General features: G+C 44.3%; 2 protein-coding genes across 2 annotated transcripts in view; one reads left to right on the top strand and one right to left on the bottom strand.

The window, feature by feature from the left end:
* The window catches only part of camkmt (calmodulin-lysine N-methyltransferase), a 197,089-nt gene extending 190,655 nt beyond the window's left edge, over positions 1-6,434 (bottom strand). Inside the window, exons 1-3 of the mRNA XM_021576372.2 lie at positions 6,083-6,434; positions 5,244-5,428; positions 5,086-5,150 (exon numbers count right to left, since the gene is read on the bottom strand). Of these exons, the coding sequence (XP_021432047.2) occupies positions 5,086-5,150; positions 5,244-5,428; positions 6,083-6,250 (418 nt within the window). The 5' untranslated portion in view covers positions 6,251-6,434. The remainder of the gene's footprint in view (positions 1-5,085; positions 5,151-5,243; positions 5,429-6,082) is intronic.
* An 83-nt stretch (positions 6,435-6,517) lies between these two features.
* prepl (prolyl endopeptidase like) lies at positions 6,518-18,760 on the top strand. The gene is made up of 14 exons (XM_021576371.2): positions 6,518-6,935; positions 7,259-7,384; positions 7,480-7,546; positions 7,671-7,892; positions 9,511-9,637; positions 9,785-10,001; positions 10,279-10,470; positions 10,877-11,083; positions 11,316-11,491; positions 13,256-13,472; positions 16,446-16,595; positions 16,793-16,919; positions 18,176-18,264; positions 18,580-18,760. The coding sequence occupies exons 1-14, from the start codon at positions 6,795-6,797 to the stop codon at positions 18,652-18,654; spliced, it is 2,133 nt and encodes a 710-aa protein (XP_021432046.2). The 5' UTR covers positions 6,518-6,794; the 3' UTR covers positions 18,655-18,760.
* Positions 18,761-19,030: the final 270 nt, after the last annotated feature.

Genomic DNA, 19,030 nt, shown 5'->3' with positions numbered 1-19,030 from the left:
TTGACTTACTATGGATCTCTGTAGAATCGGAAGCGTAGGGTTCACAGAGTGTTTTAGGTGTAGGTTAACACACCGGGCCAGGTTGGAATTAAAAACCTGATTAGAAGGAGGGGAGGAGGGAAGGAGGGGAGGAGGGGAGGAGGGAGGGTTGGCTTCTGGGGAGGGTGACTAAAGGGGTGAAAAATCCAATAATTGTGCCATTCTGGGGTGTGGTATTACTCTTTCATTCTCCCTCTTTCATTTTCCCTCTAATACCTTTGCAACAGAAGAAAAGAGGACGAGAGAGAGAGAGGACGAGAGAGAGAGAGAGGACAAGAGAGAGAGAGGACGAGAGAGAGAGGACAAGAGAGAGAGAGAGAGCGAGGATGAGAGAGAGAGTGAGGACGAGAGAGAGAGAGAGAGAGAGAAAGAGAGAGAGAGAGAGAGAGAGAGAGAGCTGGCTGGCTGCTAAAGTATGTAGTCTTTGTAATTACCACAGTATTACTGGTCTAACAATGAAGGGCAGCTCTGACTGGGCCACCATCATTTCCTCTCTAATCCTCCTGCTCATTGGCAACGCTCAGGTTTCCCCATCCCCATCTCCTACCACCTATACTGACCAATACCCAACCAACCATACACTTCACCAGGGGCTTTATTTCACTAGCCCTTGTATTCATTGGCTATTTACCACAGGGGTACGTCTATTGTTTGTGTGTGTGTTTTCTTTCTCTGAGAATGTTTTTTTTCTTCTATTCAGGGCTAAGACAGTTGCCTGCCCTGGACACGAACCCCTGAGCTCTTAACAGCCTAACCCTTGTAGAAGGCAAAGCCATTTCCTCAAGATATGGAACCAAACCAATTACCTTAAATTAAGTCAACTGGCAACTCTTCCCCACTTCTCATCCCCTGAGCCACACGGGGCTCAAAAGCTAATCATCACATCCAACACCTCCCTCTAGCAAACAGACAGGCCCAAGGGTACACTCACATCACACTCACAAACCATTTACTTAGCTTTTTACAATTTACTAGATTAACTCAAGACTGTAAATATAATATAATTGGGTAAATAAATGCAGTTGTCATGTAGTAGCAGACACCTTCATCCAAAGCAATTTAGGATTCATAGTGACATACCCAGTAGCCTTAATGTGGGCCATGCAGGAATCTAACCCACAACCCTAGTGGTGCAGGCAGCACCATGCTCTCTAACTAAGCCAATGACTCCACTGTAACAGTGGTTGTGTGTAGCAGCGCTGGGCGCTCCACCAGTATAGTGTTACACTGAGGGGCACATAGGCTCGTCACAGAGCCTGGCCTGTAAACACACACAGGGGAGCACTAATTAACTGTCACCAACACAAGAGTTAAGAGTTGCAGTGTCACAGTGTGTCAGAGTTACAGCCCCCAGACCTGCATGTAGTACCCAGGGCCCCAGCCCTCCGCCATTGTCTAACGGGATATAATTAGATAGCATTCTGGCAGAGTGAATTAGCATAATTATGCAAACAGGGGCTGCTAAAGGGTTGGCACAAGGGAGGGCCACAGGGGGAACCTCTTAAAGCACACACAGTATGCAATACACTCACACATACACAAATGTGCACACACACTCACACAGGCGTACATATTCATGCTCGAACACTTTCTGCATTAAGGCAGGATCATCCATTATAGAGCTATGGTATCTGAACACACACAAAGACACACACACGGTGATGTATGTAAGCTCTCGGGCCTACGAGACAGCAGGAGGGGTCGTGTCACCGGGTAATGAGGATGATTAGAAGACTAAAAAGAGTTGTAACCAAAGTGACAATGAGAGGTTTTGTAAAGGAGCCACATTATAAAGCCTGTTTCCAGAGACCTGCTGGGCCCGAACAGAGGTCTGAATGGACACAGCTCATCCCACAGCATATGGATGGCCCCTATAGCCCTGATTCACACAGCTCATCCCACAGCATATGGATGCCCCTATAGCCCTGATTCACACAGCTCATCCCACAGCATAAGGATGGCCCCTGTAGCTCTGATTCACCCAGCTCATCCCACAGCATGTCTTACAACACCTCCCTGTAGAGTCTTATGACAGCACAGAGTGAAACCTACAATGGAGGAGCTCTCTAAGACACATGACTATCTGAACCCAACGTGTGACCTAGCCTAGCATACACCCCCCCAAACCAGTCGCTCCTCTCCAGTCCAAACCCTGTGTCAACAAGGCTCTCATGTACCCAGCTAAAACCTCTTCAGCCCCACCTATCCCCATTGTGCCTGGAAACATTGGTCCTCACAGGAAACAAGGCCAGTTAAACCCTAAAACAAGCCCCCCTACAAGCCCTACTCCTATGGCCAATGCCGCATAGAGCACCGAAGCACACATTTGCAGGACTAATCCACCCCCAGCGTTTTGGACTCCCATTCAGGAAGAGAAGGAGCCCAAGGATTGTGGCATGTACTCTCCTCAGGGGAGGATTTAGGGATGTGCAAAGTTGAGGGGGGGTGGAGGGGGGCAGGGGGCAGCTAACACAGGGGCAAGGGGCACCCCCTCTTCAGACAATGAGCTCCTGAGCTCCCCCTCCAGCCTTTCTGACAGGGGTATTTGGGGTGAGATGTTTGGGCCTAGCAATGCGTGAGATCAATTAGAAGTGGTTGAGAGGAGGGTTTGAAAGGCCCTGCCTAGCGGTGAGGACCCAGGGCCCCCTACCTCTAGAATCTCTACCTCCACCTCCCTCTCCCTCCCCAGGAAAATCCAGACCAGATGTGGGTCAAGGAGCCAGATATCTATCTATCTGAGCCAGTGAATAGCTCCTCTAGCTGGGATGGTACGAGGGAGGTGGAGAAGACGAGCATCCTGCTGTGGTCATTGAGGAGAACGAACAGAGCTGGAAGCACCACATTCCTACCAGATGGGTTCTCTTGTACCCTCTTAACCCCAGACCCTGGTCCTGGTGATAGGGTCACCTCTCTCATCCCTCAGTCAACTAACGGGACACCAGATTAGCTGCAGGTCAGACAAGGTTAAGCAGATAGGATCATCAGCTCTCCTGACAAATAACAACAACATCTAGCCTACAGCTGTCTATTTCATACCACATCAATCTCTATTTAGACAGAATTCTGTAGAACCTCTAATAGTTAGAGGTAAAGATCTTACAGAAGTAAAGATCCTTGTTTGGTATAATGCCACAATACATCTGAATAATTACTCTATTATACTGAAGGGTCAGAGTGCATTTTAGTATTACCTATGACCCCTAGTTTACACCAGCTAGGCCTACATGTAACCCAGATATGCTAATAAGGGCAAGGGGACACACTGCTTATTATTTCTGGCTGTTTTCAGGTCCTTCAGGATTAGCTGAGGTGATGGTATGTGCTGTGCTGTGTGACCTGATGATGAGGGATGACTGAGTACAGTCCCAGTTTTGACCTCTACTACGACCCTAGACCCCTGTGTAGCCATCTGGCTCACAGATGACCCTCTGATTCCCATAGCTATGAAGACACAGGAATATCCGGAACCAATCAGGTGACTGTAAAGAAGGCTCAACATACACTATGGGGTGCTAAGTCATCCACTCAAACACAAGCGGTCCTTATTATCTTATTGATTCAAATCAGGATTCATCTATGCATAGGTCTACATAGCTATATACAATGATTACCGTGTGTACTGTTACATCACAACATACACTGCGTGGCGCAAACATTAGGGACACCTGCTCTTTCCATGACAGACTGACCAGGTGAATCCAGGTGAAAGCTATGATCCCTTATTGATGTCACTTGTTAAATCAACTTCAATCAGTGTATGAAGGGGAGATGGGTTAAATAAGGATTTTTGATCCTTGATACAATTGAGACATGGATTGTGTATGTGTCCCATTCAGAGGGTGAATGGGCAAGACAAAAGATTTAAGTGCCTTTGAACGGGGTACAGTAGTAGGTGCTAGGCGCACCGGTTTGAGGGTGTCAAGAACTGCAAAACTGCTGGGTTTTTCATGCTCAACAGTTTCCCCTGTGTATCAAGAATGGTTCACCACCAAAAAGACATCCAGCAAACTTGACACAACTGTGGGACCATTTGGGGTCAACATGGGCCAGCATCCCGGTGGAACGCTATCGACACCTTGTAGAGTCCATGCCACAACGAATTTAGGCAGTTCTGAGCACAAAAGGTGGTGGAACTCAATATTAGGAAGGTGTACCTAATATTTTGTATACTCTGTATATCCTGGGTGACAAATGATTTGTATTTTCTCTGTGGACCCATTTTCTGAAAGAGGAAAAGTGAACACACAGGAACACAGAATGAAAAGCCCAGACCACCAGTGTTGTTCGACCACAGTCCTCAGCTATAATAACAAAACACCCGAGTTTGGGCTCACTTGAGAGGGAGCTAGAACACAGATACCAGCTTTAGCCAATCTGTTCCTTTCATCACATTTGTGGAATGCTCACCCCACTGGGTAGCAGGTATGTGGGCCTGCTAAAGGCCAGGCTGGTGGGGATCACATGATCACATGACCTGGCTGTCAGGCAGGGATAGAAAGAGAGAGGCAGCTCCCAGGCTCTCTCTGGCTCTGCTGTGTGAATACTGCTGATCAGCGCTGCCTGCTAGTGGGAGTACAGAGAGATGCAGCCTTCCCTGAGGGGTTCCCTCTTCTAAAAACAACCTCTGATTTACTAACCAAACTGCTACTCAGCGTTATATAAGACGATACAGGAGAGCTGTCACCGTGACAGCAGAACAGAAAACAATGTTTCCATTACAATGGAAAAACAGCTGCATGACCTTCTCACCTCATCACCATCTCCTCAGGATACTGATTTGATTGGCTTCCACAGCTTAACATCAGATAATTTGTATTGCATGAGACTGTGTTAAGTCCTTACGAAAAGGTGATCCTCAATCTGCCCTCAGCGATAATGGTAAAAATAGCCTTTTCTCACTCTCTCTTTCCAACAGGCTGAGTGACTCACCAGAACAGCAATCGATGTAAGTGGGAAAACAGTGTGTTACCGGAGGTCATCATAGGGAGATAGTCATAGGTTAAATGAACGCACACTCTTAAACATGTATATGGAGGATGTACTCACAGACATTCCCTGTATTGTCAAAACTGTTGAGAACCTCATTCACTCTGATGGGCCCGAGGTTATCTCTGAAAATGAATGAGAGAGAAATATTATTATACAGTGTGTGTGTAAGCTGCACGGTGCTCGGCTTAAACACAGGACAAGGATCTCAAACCCACCTGAGAAAGGCACTGAACTCTGGGAAGGAAGCACTTGTGTATTCCACCCACTGGCCTTCGGAGGGGTCATCTGTCTCTTGGTGCATGACACTGGTTTTGTTGAACAGGTTGAAGGAGGAGAATCTCCGGACAGACACCTGCTTGACCTCCGAGTCTGCACCGTCCAGCTGTTTCTGTCTCAGCACCTGAGGGAGTGGGAGATATAGCAACTGTCAAACCACACAACCTGATCTGCTTTAAAAACACCACCTCAAAACACATGTACTGATCAAATTAGAGTGACATGGAGGAATTAGAACCTTCTATCTAGCCTAGTGATGAAGATCTGATATGGCTCCAGGCTCTATTGTTCATCCTTGAAACTGATCCCCACAGTTCCTGTAGTAGTGTGGTCATTAACTTGTCACAGGACACCTTTAGTTTATTACTAGCACTTGCATAGTGCAATATGAATTAGTGATGTTTTATTTGTATTTTTTATACTTTACAGTATTTGAAATGCAAGAGGATATTTCTGGAAGCATTTTGTGTATCAGTGAAATGCCCATGTAAGGACAAAACCTCCCTCTCAGGTCATGCCCTCACACTGTTATGGTTACAGCCCAACTGGGACAGAGGACTGGAGAGCTGTATATAATCTCAGTTACACATGTTACTGTAAATACAGATACAGGTATATGAATGGTAAATCGATGATAAATGTAGCTTAGCTAAAGCCAGTATATATCTAGCTAGCTAATGGCGCAATTATATTAGCTAGCTAGCTAACGTTAGGCGCAATGCAACATTGATTCTGTCAGTTGATAACAAACCCATTGGAAATGTGACGCTTGTTTTACCTGTCGTAGGAGAGTCCATCTTGCACGAGCTACGTCGGTTCCACAATTAGGGTCTCGATTGGATTGGTGGTTGGTAATTAGCTCTTTTTCTTTATTTTCTGGCAAGAGTGGCAACGGCGATTCGTGATATTCACATTTTTCTGGTTCACCTGTCAACTTCTCTTCCATCCTGTCTTCAGTGTTTTGGGCAAAAATAAATACAATTCTAAATGATTTACAGTGTAAAGCACACGGTCTAATAAAGCGAGTATGGCTCTGTTTGATCACAGAATAGGACAAGTAGTACAGTGGTAGCGTGACATCAACCGGTAAAACCCTTACTGCTCCGGTGCTGCTGGAAAAAGCATGCTACTTCCGTACACTTATGACAGCAAGACATAGCAATTTATTACCAACATCATCGAACGCAGTATTGAGTTACAACTCGTATGCCGTCTGCGATTGATTCGTTCTGCCTAGTTTATACGCCATCAAACAGCGCTCAAATCAATGTTTTGAAAATGTTCTGCTAGTATCCTGGAGGTTGCCCAACGGCAAAGACAATCAAACTACATTTAATTACAGTAACTAACTATGGACTATTAAAACGACATAAGAAGACATACCTGATACTGTTATTTAAAAAAAAAATGTGTTCAAACTTGGGGTGGGGGTCACTTTCAAAACAATGATTGACATGAAATTATAGCTTGGTCGGTCAGTTACAGTGACTATGTGTTCCTTGACCAGTCTACATTCGTGGCTCAGTCCTCTGATTCGGGGAGGTAAATTTAATCAAGTCTGGAGCCTTTTCACCTGCAAACCTAGAGGATTGATCTACCTAACGGATACACGTCGTTTCACAATAGTAAAGGTGCTGTAACTCGCTCTCTATTGGTGCTAGTTACACCGCAGACCTTTACTTCTGATTACTGTCCTCATCTAATATTTAAGGAATGTTTCTAGGGATCTGTTACTGACAAACATGCTAGCATTGTAGTAACCAAAGATGAAGTGGATATCGTAGAGAAACTGATCCTGTTGTTAGAATCTGATAGGCAATGGGGTCTTGTTTTTGCTGTAGGAAATGTACTCTCAAACGGTCAATCCAAATGTATAAAGGCACATATATTCAGATGACAGTCACACTGTGAGCATTTGTGCATACATTTCACCTAATATGTTAATGTCCTTCAGGACCCTTCCAGCTCCACTGTGGAATTCAACTCTCGTAATAAGAAATACAGAAGTCTGGAGAGGTCTTTCAAGAGAAGATTAAGGGCCATATACCAGAGGTTCTCCGGAGGCCCAGACAATACAACGGTAAAGTTGTGCCTGATGTTTTGGCAAAGGTGTCTAAACAACTAGCACTGGTTTAATAAAGTAGTCATTTTACTAACAAACAGCTGTCTCTCCAGATCCAGGGGCTTAACCACGTGTACTTCATGGAGGGGGATGGCATCTATAGAATGGACACCAGGCAGGGTAAGCACAATTTTCTGGACAGACCTTTCCCTAATCACACCACTTTCTACTACTGTCCAGAGCTGAAGAGAGGTAAATTACATTAAACAATGTAAGGTGTGGGTTTGTGACTGACTGGCTACAGGTGACCCAGAGCCAGAAAAGGTGTTGTGTCTGGACTCCGTGGGGAAGGGAGATTGGAGCCTCCAGAGGTTGCGTCTCTCCCCCAGTGAGCATGCCCTGGCAGCCACAGTGAAGACCCCCCACAGAGAGGAGGCCAGGTGTATCCTGGTCAAGCTAGGAGACAGAGAACCTACCCATGACCCACCTCAACCTCTACTCACCATTGACAAGGTTTTCAGCGTCGGTGAGAGAGAGGGTTAATAACATGGAGATAAACAATGTAGTGTTATACTGTGCCTTCTGAAACGTTTCAGCCTTATTATAAAATGTATTAAATATATATTTTTCCTCAAATCTACATACCCCATAATGACAAAGCAAAATCAGGTTTAGAAAATATTGATAATTTATTCAAAAAGAAAAAAGTGAAATATTACATTTACATAAGTATTCAGACCCTTTACTCAGTACTTTGTCTAAGCACCTTAGGCAGCAATTACAGCCGCGAGTCTTCTTGGGTATGACGCTACACGCTTGGCACACCTGTATTTGGGGAGTTTCTCCCATTCTTCTCTGCAGATCCTCAAGCTCTGTCAGGTTGGATGTGGAGCTTTGCGGCACAGCTATTTTCAGGTCTTTCCAGAGATGTTAGATCAGGTTCAAGTCCGGGCTCTGGCTGGGCCACTCAAGGACATTGAGACTTGTCCCGAAGCCACTTTTGCATTGTCTTGGCTGTGTGCTTATTGTTGTAATCCTGTTGGAAGGTGAACCTTCGCCACAGTCTGAGGTCCTGAGTGCTCTGGAGTAGGTTTTCATCAAGGATCTCTCTGTACTTTGCTCCGTTCATCTTTGCCTCGATCCTGAGGAGTCTCCCAATACCTGCCATTGAAAAACATCCCCACAGCATGATGCTGCCACCACCATGCTTCACCATGCCAGGTTTCTTCTAGACGTGACGCTTGGCATTCAGGCCAAAGAGTTCAATCTTGGTTTCATCAGACCAGAGAATCTTGTTTCTCATCGTCTGAGAGTCTTTAGGTGCCTTCTGGCAAACTCCAAGCGGGCTGTCATGTGCCTTTTAATGAGGAGTGGCTTCGTCTGGTCATTCTACCATAAAGGCCTGATTGGTGGAGTGTTGCAGAAATGATTGTCCTTCTGGAAGGTTCTCCCATCTCCACAGAGGAACTCTGGAGTTCTGTCAGACTGACCGTCGGGTTCTTAGCCGCCTCCCTGACCAAGGCCCTTCTCCCCCGATTGCTCAGTTTGGCCAGGCGGCCAGCTCTAGGAAGAGTCTTGGTGGTTCCAAACTTCTTCCATTTAATAATGATAGAGGCCACTGTGTTCTTGGGTACCTTCAAAGCTGCAGAAATGTTTTGGTACCCTTCCCCAGATCTGTGCCACAGACAATTCATTCGACCTCATGGCTTGGTTTTTGCTCTGACATGCACTGTCAAGTGTGGGATGTGTGTGTGCCTTTCCAAATCATGTCCAATCAATTGAATTTACCACTGATGGACTCTAATCAAGTTGTAGAAACAATTCAAGGATGATCAATGGAAACAGGATTCACCTGAGCAGAATTGTGAGTCTCATAGGAAAGGGGCAGAATACTTATGTAAATAAGCTATTTCTGTTTTTGTATTGGTAATACATTTACAAACCTTTCTAAAAACCTGTTTCGCTTTGTTATTGTGTGTAGATTGCTGAGGATTTAAATTTTTTATTAATCCATTTTAGAATAAGGCTGTAACTTAACAAAATGTGGAAAAGTCAAGGGGTCTGAATACTTTCCAAAGGCACTGTGTTTAGTATGGACTCTTCTACACAGAAAATAAGGTGTGTGTGTGTGTGTGTGTGTATAGAATGGGCTACAGATGACATCCTATTCTACAGCAGTCAGCAGAAACTCCAGTGTCACCATGTGTTCCGTCTGGACCTGACTGCCACTGGGAACAGAAGCACCCTGGTCTACCAGGAACAGCAGCCTGAGTAAGACTAACACACACCTCCCTTTGTCACACCTGTGTGTGTGTACATCATGTACTGTAATGTTTGGAAGAGGCCATGTTAGGACACGAGCCATTAAAACACATGTGTTAAAGTGCTCTGTTTTCTTAAGTTTTCTTTTGTCCACAGTGTGTTTGTTGAGGTGAGTCTCTCCAGAGACCGGAGGCTGGTGCTTGTTAACTGCAGCAGTAAGAGGAGTTCTGAGGTGTGGCTGATTGACAGCGCCAAGCCCCTTATGGAGCCCACCCTGGTCCAGGCCCGCCTCCCTGAGCTGCTGTACCATGTAGAGCACTCCCACGGCCAGCTGTACATCTTGGCCAACACTGGACCTGGACAAGAGTACCAGGTAGCCTACTGCCTCAGACAACCCCATATACATTGATAGAGTACCAGGTAGCCTACTGCCTCAGACAACCCCATAGATATTGATAGAGTACCAGGTAGCCTACTGCCTCAGACAACGCCATAGACATTGAAGGAAAAATATTCTCTATGGACAAATCAGTGGATCTGCATTCAAACAAACAGCAACCACAGTTGCATACTGTGTTTGTGTGTGTACATGATGTGATAAATGCATGTGTTATCAATATAATATATGATTCTATTATATGCTGTCACAGGTGTTGAGGGCACCTCTCTCATCCCCCTCCATCAAACACTGGGTCCCAGTGTGTAGCCCTGGTCCTGGGACAGCTGTGAAGGACATGGAGGTGCTCCAGGACCACTGTGTGTTGGCCACCAGGGACCCCTTAGGCCTGCTAGCACTCCAGGTGGTCCCACTATCTCAGCCAGCAACCACATCCACCCTGCAGGTGACAGAAAGAGCTATATGAAGACATCTCTCTTATTTGATTAGTATCATTTTTATTCCACAGTTTTAAAATACATAAAATGTTACACCAGACAGAGGATACAAGTCAAGAGACTTGTTTCCATTGTTTTCCTTTAACAGGCTACTCTATTTCTCCTCCTGCTAAGGCAGTTGATTATCATTCTGATGGCCATGACTATGTTTAACACTGCACTGCCTAGCCAGGTGTACTGGTAGTATACTGTACCATGAAAGCTAGGCTTTAAACGAATACTGAAATTCCGGCAAAGCCATGAAACGACCTCTAACTTCCTTCATGCTGCACGCAGACATAAAAATGACATCCACAACTTAATTGCTAGAATCTAGCAGTATCCCTTTAACCAGAACTGTCCTCCATCTCTCAGCTGCCACCGTGGGCCTGTGCCATAGAGACCAAGAGGGCTGGGCTGACGGACAGTGGCTGGTTGGAGTTCCTCCTGTCGTCTCCAGTCCACCCCCCTGTCCTGTACCGCTACTCCCCCAGGGAGTACAGGCTCCTCTTACAGGAGGACACAGAGGAACACAGAACCCCCCAGGAGTATCAAACCACCCGACTAGAGGCCCCCAGCCAGGTAGACTGGATCCGAATCGTACACACACACACTCAGAGAGGAAAGCCTCAAGAATACAATGCCGAAATGATGGGTGTGGACTGTATTTTGGTAATCCACTGATGACCTACCAGCCTGCAGTAAGGGTTCACCATAGGCTCATGAAACACCATAGTCTAGGAGCTCAGTATGTACAGTATGTAATATTTTGTGTGTGTATAGTGATTACTACACTCTCTCTCTCGGCCTGTAGGACGGTACCATGGTGCCACTGACTCTCTTTCACAGACCTATGTTGGAGAAGCTGAGGGGTGCTCCATTGCTGGTGCATGTGTATGGGGCCTATGGCATGGACCTTAACATGGACTTCAGCCCAGACAGAAGACTGCTGCTTGAGGATGGCTGGGCTCTGGCCTACTGCCATGTCAGGTAGCGCTACAACTCCCAAAAGCCTTTGCGCCACAGAAAAACTGTTCCTACAGGATAAAGTCTGTTGTTGTGGGTGGCTATATTAATTGTTAGTGCTCTCATTGTAATGTTTTCTGTAGAACATATAGTAACAGTCAGAAATGTGGACACACCTACTCATTCAAGGGTTTTTCTTTATTTGTACTATTTTCTGCATTGTAGAATAATAGTGAAGACATAAACTATGAAATAACACAAATGGAATCATGTCGTAACTAAAAAAGGTGTTAAACAAATCAAAATATATTTTAATATTTGAGATTCTTCAAAGTAGCCACCCTTTGCCTTGATGACAGCTTTGCACACTCTTGGCATTCTCTCAACCAGCTTCATGAGGTAGTCACCTGGAATGCATTTCAATTAACAGGCGTGCCTTGTTAAAAGTTAATTTGTGGAATTTCTTTCCTTAATGCGTTTGAGCCAATCAGTTGTGTTGTGACAAGGTAGTGTTGGTATACAGAAGATAGCCATATTTGGTAAAAGACCAAGACCATATTATGGCAAAAATATCTCAAATAAGCAAAGAGAAACGACAGTCCATCATTACTTTAAGACATGAAGGTCAGTCAATCTGGCAAATTTCAAGAACTTTGAACGTTTCTTCATGTGCAGTTGAAAAAACCATCAAACGCTATGATAAAACTGTCTCTCATGAGGACCGCCACAGGAAAGGAAATACCAGAGTTACCTCTGCTTCAGAGAATACGTTCTTTAGAATTACCAGCCTCAGAAATCGGCAACTGCACCTCACAGAGTTCAATTAACAGACACATCTCAACATCAACTGTTCAGGGGAGACTTTGTGAATCAGGCCTTCATGGTCTAATTGCTGCAAAGAAACCACTAAAGGACACCAAAAAGAAGAAGAGACTTGCTTGGGCCAAGAAACACGAGCAATGGACATTAGACACGAGCAATGGACGAGTAATTGACATTAGACCGGTGGAAATCTGTCCTTTGGACAGAGTCCAAATTTGAGATTTTTGGTTCCAACCTCTGTCTTTGTGAGATGCAGAGTAGGTGAATGGATGATCTTCGCATGAAGCATGGAGGAGGAGGTGTGATGGTGCTTTGCTGGTGATACTGTCAGTGATTTATTTAGAATTCAAGGCACACTTAACCAGCATGGCTACCACAGCATTCTGCAGCAAATACGCCATCCCATCTGGTTTGAGATTAGTGGGACTATCATTTGTTTTTCAACAGGACAATGTCCCAAAACACACCTCTAGGCTGTGTAAGGGCTATTTGACCAAGGAGAGTGATGGAGTGCTGCACCAGAGGACTTGGCCTCCACAATCACTCGACCTCAACCCAATTAAGATGGTTTGGGATGAGTTGGATCCCAGAGTGAAGGAAAAGCAGCCAACAAGTTCTCAGCATATGTGGGAACTCCTTCAAGACTCATGAAGCTGTTTGAGTGAATGCCAAGTGTGCAAAGCTGTCATCAAGGCAAACGGTGGCTACTTTGAAGAATCTAAAATATATTTTGATTTGTTTAACACTTTTTTTGGTTATTACATGATTCCATATGTGTTATTTCATAGTTGTGATGTGTTCACTATTATTCTACAATGTAGAAAATAGTACAAATGAAGAAAAACCCTTGAATGAGTTGGTGTGTCCAAACTTTACTGGTACTGTATATTATTATCTGTCTTGTAAAAAAAGGAGTTTGCAGCACTTCTGAATGTTTTACCACTCAGACTACATGTGTGGTTGTAGGGGTGGAGGTGAGCGTGGCCTGGGCTGGCATAGACAGGGTCGTATGGAGGGCAAACCGAGAGGAGTGGAGGACCTGGCTGCCTGTATCCAAAGGCTCTATGACCTGGGGGTGTCGAGACCCTCTCTGACCGCCCTCACCGCTCGCAGCGCTGGGGCCGTACTGGTGGGGGCGCTCTGCAACCTACACCCCCACCTCATACGAGCTGTCACACTACAGGTAAAACCTACCTGCAGCCTTCAAAAACACACACACACACATTTCCACCCCTATTTTCTCTGCTCTCTCAGGCCTGAATCTTTACTTGTCAAACGTGTGTGTAACTTAACTTTCCGTGCAAATACCCCATTGAAATACACAGTGGCGACCCGTAATTCAGGGCAGGTGGGGTAGAGCCGGTGGGGTTTTGAGCCCCACATTTTGAGTAGAAATTAATTAATTAAATGTAATTATACATACAGTTGAAGTCAGAAGTTTACGTACACCTTAGCCAAATATATTTAAACTCAGTTTTTTACAATTCCTGACATTTAATCCTAGTAAAAATGCCCTGTCTTAGGTCAGTTAGAATCACCACTTTATTTTAAGAATGTGAAATGTCAGTATAATATTAGAGGGAATTATTTCTTTCAGCTTTTATTTCTTTCATCACATTCCCAGTGGGTCAGGTGTTTACATACACTCAATTAGTATTTGACAGCATTGCCTTTAAATTGTTTAACTTCGGTCAAATGTTTCGGGTAGCCTTCCACAAGCTTCCCACAATAAGTTGGGTGAATTTTGGCCCATTCCTCCTGACAGAGCTGGTGTAACTGAGTCAGGTTTGTAGGCCTCCTTGCTCGCACATGCTTTTTCAGTTCTGCACACATATTTTCTATGGGATTAAGGTCAGGGCTTTGTGATGGCCTCTCTAATACCTTGACTTTGTTGTCCTTAAACCATTTTGCCACAACTTTGGAAGTATGCTTGGGGTCATTGTCCATTTGGAAGACCCATGTTCAACCAAGCTTTAACTTCCTGACTGATGTCTTGATGTCTTGCTTCAATATATCCACATAATTTTCCTCCCTCATGATGTCATCTATTTTGTGAAGTGCACCAGTCCCTCCTGCAGCAAAGCACCCCACAACATGATGCTGCCACCCCTGTGCTTCATGGTTGGGATGGTGTTCTTGGGCTTTGCAAGCCTCCCCTTTTTCCTCCAAACATAACGCTGGTCATTATGGCCAATCGGTTCTATTTTTGTTTCATCAGACCAGAGGACATTTCTCCAAAAAGTACAAACGTTGTCCCCATGTGCAGTTGCAAACTGTAGTCTGGCTTTTTTATGACGGTTTTGGAGCAGTGGCTTCTTCCTTGCTGAGCGGCCTTTCAGGTTATGTTGATATAGGACTCGTTTTACTGTGGATATAGATACTTTTGTACCTGTTTCCTCCAGCATCTTCACAAGGTCCTTTTCTGTTGTTCTGGGAATGATTTGGTCTTTTCACACCAAAGTACTTTCATCTCTATGAACGCGTCTCCTTCCTGAGCAGTATGCGTACAGAACGCGTCTCCTTCCTGAGCAGTATGCGTACTATTGTTTGTACAGATGAACGTGGTACCTTCAGGCGTTTGGAAATTGCTCCCAAGGATGAACCAGACTTGTGGAGGTCTACAATGTTTTTTCTGAGGTCTTGGCTGATTTCTTTTGAATTTCCCATGATGTCAAGCAAAGAGGCACTGAGTTTGAAGGTAGGCCTTGAAATACATCCACGGGTCCACCTCCAATTGACTCAAATAATGTAAATTAGCCTTTCAGAAGCTTCTAAAGCCATTACATAATTTTCTGGAATTTTTCAAGCTGTTTAAAGGAACAGTCAACTTAGTGTATGTAAATGTCTGACCCACTGCAATTGCGATACAGTGAATTATAAGGGAAATAATCTGTCTGTAAACAATTGTTGGAAAAATGACTTGTGTCATGCACAAAGTAGATGTCCTAACCGACTTGCCAAAACTATAGTTTGTTAACAAGAAATGTGTGGAGTGGTTAAAAAACGAGTTTTAATGACTCCAACATAAGTGTATGTAAACTTCCGACTTCAACTGTATGTATGTATATATTTTAATATAATTTTTGGGGGGACTTGCCTGTTTTGCCTGTGTCACAGTTTGCAAATAATGTAAAAAATATATACATGCTCTACCGTTCAGAATTTTGGGGTCACTTAGAAATGTCCTTGTTTTTGAAAGAAAGGCACATTTTTTGTCCATTAAAAAAACATCAAATAATCAGAAATACAGTGTAGACATTGTTAATGTTGTAAATGACTATTTTAGCTGGAAAAGGCTGATTTTTAATGGAATATCTACATGGGCGTACAGAGGCCCATTGTCAGTAACCATCACTCCTGTTCCAATGGCACGTTGTGTTAGCTAATCCAGGTTAATCATTTTAAAAGTCTAATTGATCATTAGAAAACCCTTTTGCAATTATGTTAGCACAGCTGAAAACTGTGGTCCTGATTAAAGAAGCAATAAAACTGTCATTCTTTAGACTAGTTGAGTATCTGGAGCATCAGCATTTATGGGTTTGATTACAGGCTCAAAATGGCCAGAAACAAAGACCTTTCTTCTTAAACTCGTCAGTCTATTCTTGTTCAGAGAAATGAAGGCTATTCAGTGTGAGAAATTGCCAAGAAACTGAAGATCTCGCACAAAGCTGTGTATTACTCCCTTCACAGAACAGCGCAAACTGTCTTTAACCAGAATAGAAAGAGGAGTGGGAGGCCCCAGTGCACAACAAGTACATTAGAGTGTCTGGTTTGAGAAACAGACGCCTCACAAGTCCTCAACTCAACAATAAAATATTAAGATGGGAAAAAGAACACAGACACTGAACAGAAGAACTCTGTCTAGAAGGCCAGCATCTTGCCTAGTGGTTAGAGCAATGGGCCAGTAACCGAAAGGTTGCTGGATCGAGTCCTCGAGCTGACAAGTTAAAAATCTGTCGATCTGCCCCTGAACAAGACAGTTAACCCACTGTTCCCCAGGAGGCCGTCATTGTTAAAAATAATTGGTTCTTAACTGACTTGCCTAGTTAAATAAAGGATAAAAATAGTTCCAGTTACAGTATGGCCACATATCTTGAGTAAGGATTAGGCCTTCACCCTCACAAGTCACTCGTTAGGTGTTCTCTTCTATCTCCAGGCACCTTTCCTTGATGTGCTGGGCACTATGCAGGAGCCCAGTCTGCCCCTGACGCTGGAGGAGAGGGGGGAATGGGGGGACCCCATGTCAGACCCCTGCCAAAGGGACACTATCGCCTCCTACTGCCCCTGTCATAACATTACACCTCAGGTTTGCTTATAAACCTTACTGTACACAACACAAAACCATAAAATAATATGCAAACATTGCCTAAACAACTTTTAAACTCTGTGCTTTTTCTCTTTGGGGTTTTAGGCTGTGTATCTGTATAGCAGTTTGTGACAACTGCTGAGATAAAAAGGGCTTCATAATATAAATGAGCGGTTTCGTATGTGTGTATTCCACAGCACTACCCCTCCATGCTGCTCACAGCCTACATAGAAGACAACAGAGTGCCTGTAGCCGGAGTACACAAGTACGAGGAGAGACTTCAGGAAGCAATTCACACACACCTCAATGGTCACCCTGTATCTGGTGAGTAGATGGACATGAAACAGTTCCTCTACCAGAAGCACATTCCAATGAAGGCTCATTATCCCAGAATTGTCCATAGTTTTGTTCTTCCTGAAGAGCAGCAGTGTGGTCAGATTCATGTCCCACTAGAGGAGTGTGTGTTCCTCAGGAGACTGCTGTAATAGATCGTTGCTAGAAGTGTAGGAGTTTATTTCCAGTACAGAGCAGAGGTCACCTTGTAGCACAGCAGCTCTATGTGAATCAGCGTCAGCAAATCATACTGATTCCCACAGTGAGGGACTTACTCTAGCTCGTTACCGCTCCTTAATAATCTCACATCAGGCCTTTATTGGCATGGGAAACATATGTTAACATTGCCAAAGCAAGTGAAGTAGATGATAAACATGTGAAATAAATAAATGAATAGTAAACATTACACTCACAGAATTTCCAAAGTCATATGTCTATATACAGTGTTGTAACGGTGTGCAAATAGTTAACGTGCAAAAGGGAAAATAAATAGACATGAATGTGGGTTGTGTTTGTACATCTTTCTCTCAACCACACACTGTCTCCTACTCTGTTGCTCACACACACATTCACTCTGTCTAATTTTCTGTCACTCACAGACATACACACACTTGTGTGCACAGGCAGAGAGGGTCTCTCACTAATCTCTACCGCTCTCCTCTGTCATTGATAAAGTGCTGATCGCACACCCACAGCCGGGTTCATTAGCATGTTTATGAGATAGTGTATCAGCAGGAGAGATAAGGAACAATACACTGGGCTCTGGCAAGGTCAGGAGGAGGCTTGTGAAACACAGCACATTGAGGAGAGAGGGAGGGAGGACAAGAGGGAGGGAGGGAGCCTAGGAGAGCAGTAGTCAGATTAGAGAGAAATGACTGAGGACTTTTCAGAATTAGAGCTCCTCTTGTTTCCTTTGCTCTTCTCATCAAGCTGTGATCACAGGAGGAAACACTACAGAACACACCAGACACGCACTACATTATAGGGGAAACATCTATTGCTGTTGTACCCAGCCTAAAATATCTTCGCTACTATTGATTAAATGACCATTTTGCTACTATAGGGACTGGATATTGTTGCGCCTGACTGCAGCCACTGATGGCACATTCCGATCAGAAGCCTTCATCCCTAATGACAACCTCTGATGTGGTCATGTTGACAGAGATCGGCCACTTGTATTGGACATGATGAACCATGCTGATTTGTTTGCTGATTTGTTGTTTGTGTGTTGTCATCTCTGTATCCAGAATCTGAGCCCACACCCAGTGTCATTCTGGACCTTCAACCGGGAGCAGACCACTTTGGCCCAGGGGATTTTGAACTGTCTCTGACTGAGGTATCTATGGGTTCTCTCATGATATCCCTTCTTTTATAGAGTCCACGACAATATGAACTGATCAATCTCTGACCCATAAACCATCTGAGTGGCACCCTATTCCATATATAGTGCATGAGTTAGTGTAGATTTATGAACACTACATAATCATAAACTCTGTAATAAGCGTCGCTAACCTGCCAACCAAGGTTGTTGAGTTATAAAACATGTTGGCATTGTTGATATGGACTCAGGTAAGAGGATTACACTATTATACATTGCTGTTCTCAGGCTGACCTGACAGCCCACTCCTGTCTCTCTCCCTCCCCCACTCAGAGTGCTCGACAGCTGGCCTTTCTCCACACAGAGCTGGGCCTGAACCAGCAGAAGACCAAAAACAGCCGGAAGTAGGAGAACTCATCAGAGCCATATAGAGATACATGTGTGGTTGACCCATGGGGGATTGAGTAAAATAAAATAAACATTTTGGGGGTACGAACTCAAAATATAAAGATAACAATTTCAATTTTTTTTACTGAGTTACAGTTCATATTAGTAAATTTAAATTAATTAATTAGGCCCTAATCTATGGATTTCACATGACTGGGAATACAGATATGCATCTGTTGGTCACAGAAACCTTTAAAAAATTAGGGGGTATATCAGAAAACCAGTCAGTACCCACCATTTGCCTCATGCAGCGTGACACATCGTCTTCGTATAGAGTTGATCAGGCTGTTGATTTTGGCCTGTGGAATGTTGTCCCCCTCTTCAGTGGCTGTGAGAA

The sequence above is a fragment of the Oncorhynchus mykiss genome, chromosome 20 (assembly GCF_013265735.2).
Source record: "Oncorhynchus mykiss isolate Arlee chromosome 20, USDA_OmykA_1.1, whole genome shotgun sequence".
In the NCBI taxonomy this organism is placed as follows: Eukaryota; Metazoa; Chordata; class Actinopteri; order Salmoniformes; family Salmonidae; genus Oncorhynchus; species Oncorhynchus mykiss.
The sequence above is the reverse complement of the archived record's forward strand: the minus strand, read 5'-3'. Positions and strand labels throughout refer to the sequence as shown.

Bases quoted from the DNA above. Each gene is read 5' to 3' on its own strand.
- prepl (XM_021576371.2), top strand. From the start codon at position 6,795: ATGTGTTCCTTGACCAGTCTACATTCGTGGCTCAGTCCTCTGATTCGG. The intron at 9,638-9,784 runs GTAAGACTAACA...TTTTGTCCACAG, and splicing joins TACCAGGAACAGCAGCCTGA to TGTGTTTGTTGAGGTGAGTC. The intron at 11,084-11,315 runs GTAGACTGGATC...CTCGGCCTGTAG, and splicing joins GACTAGAGGCCCCCAGCCAG to GACGGTACCATGGTGCCACT.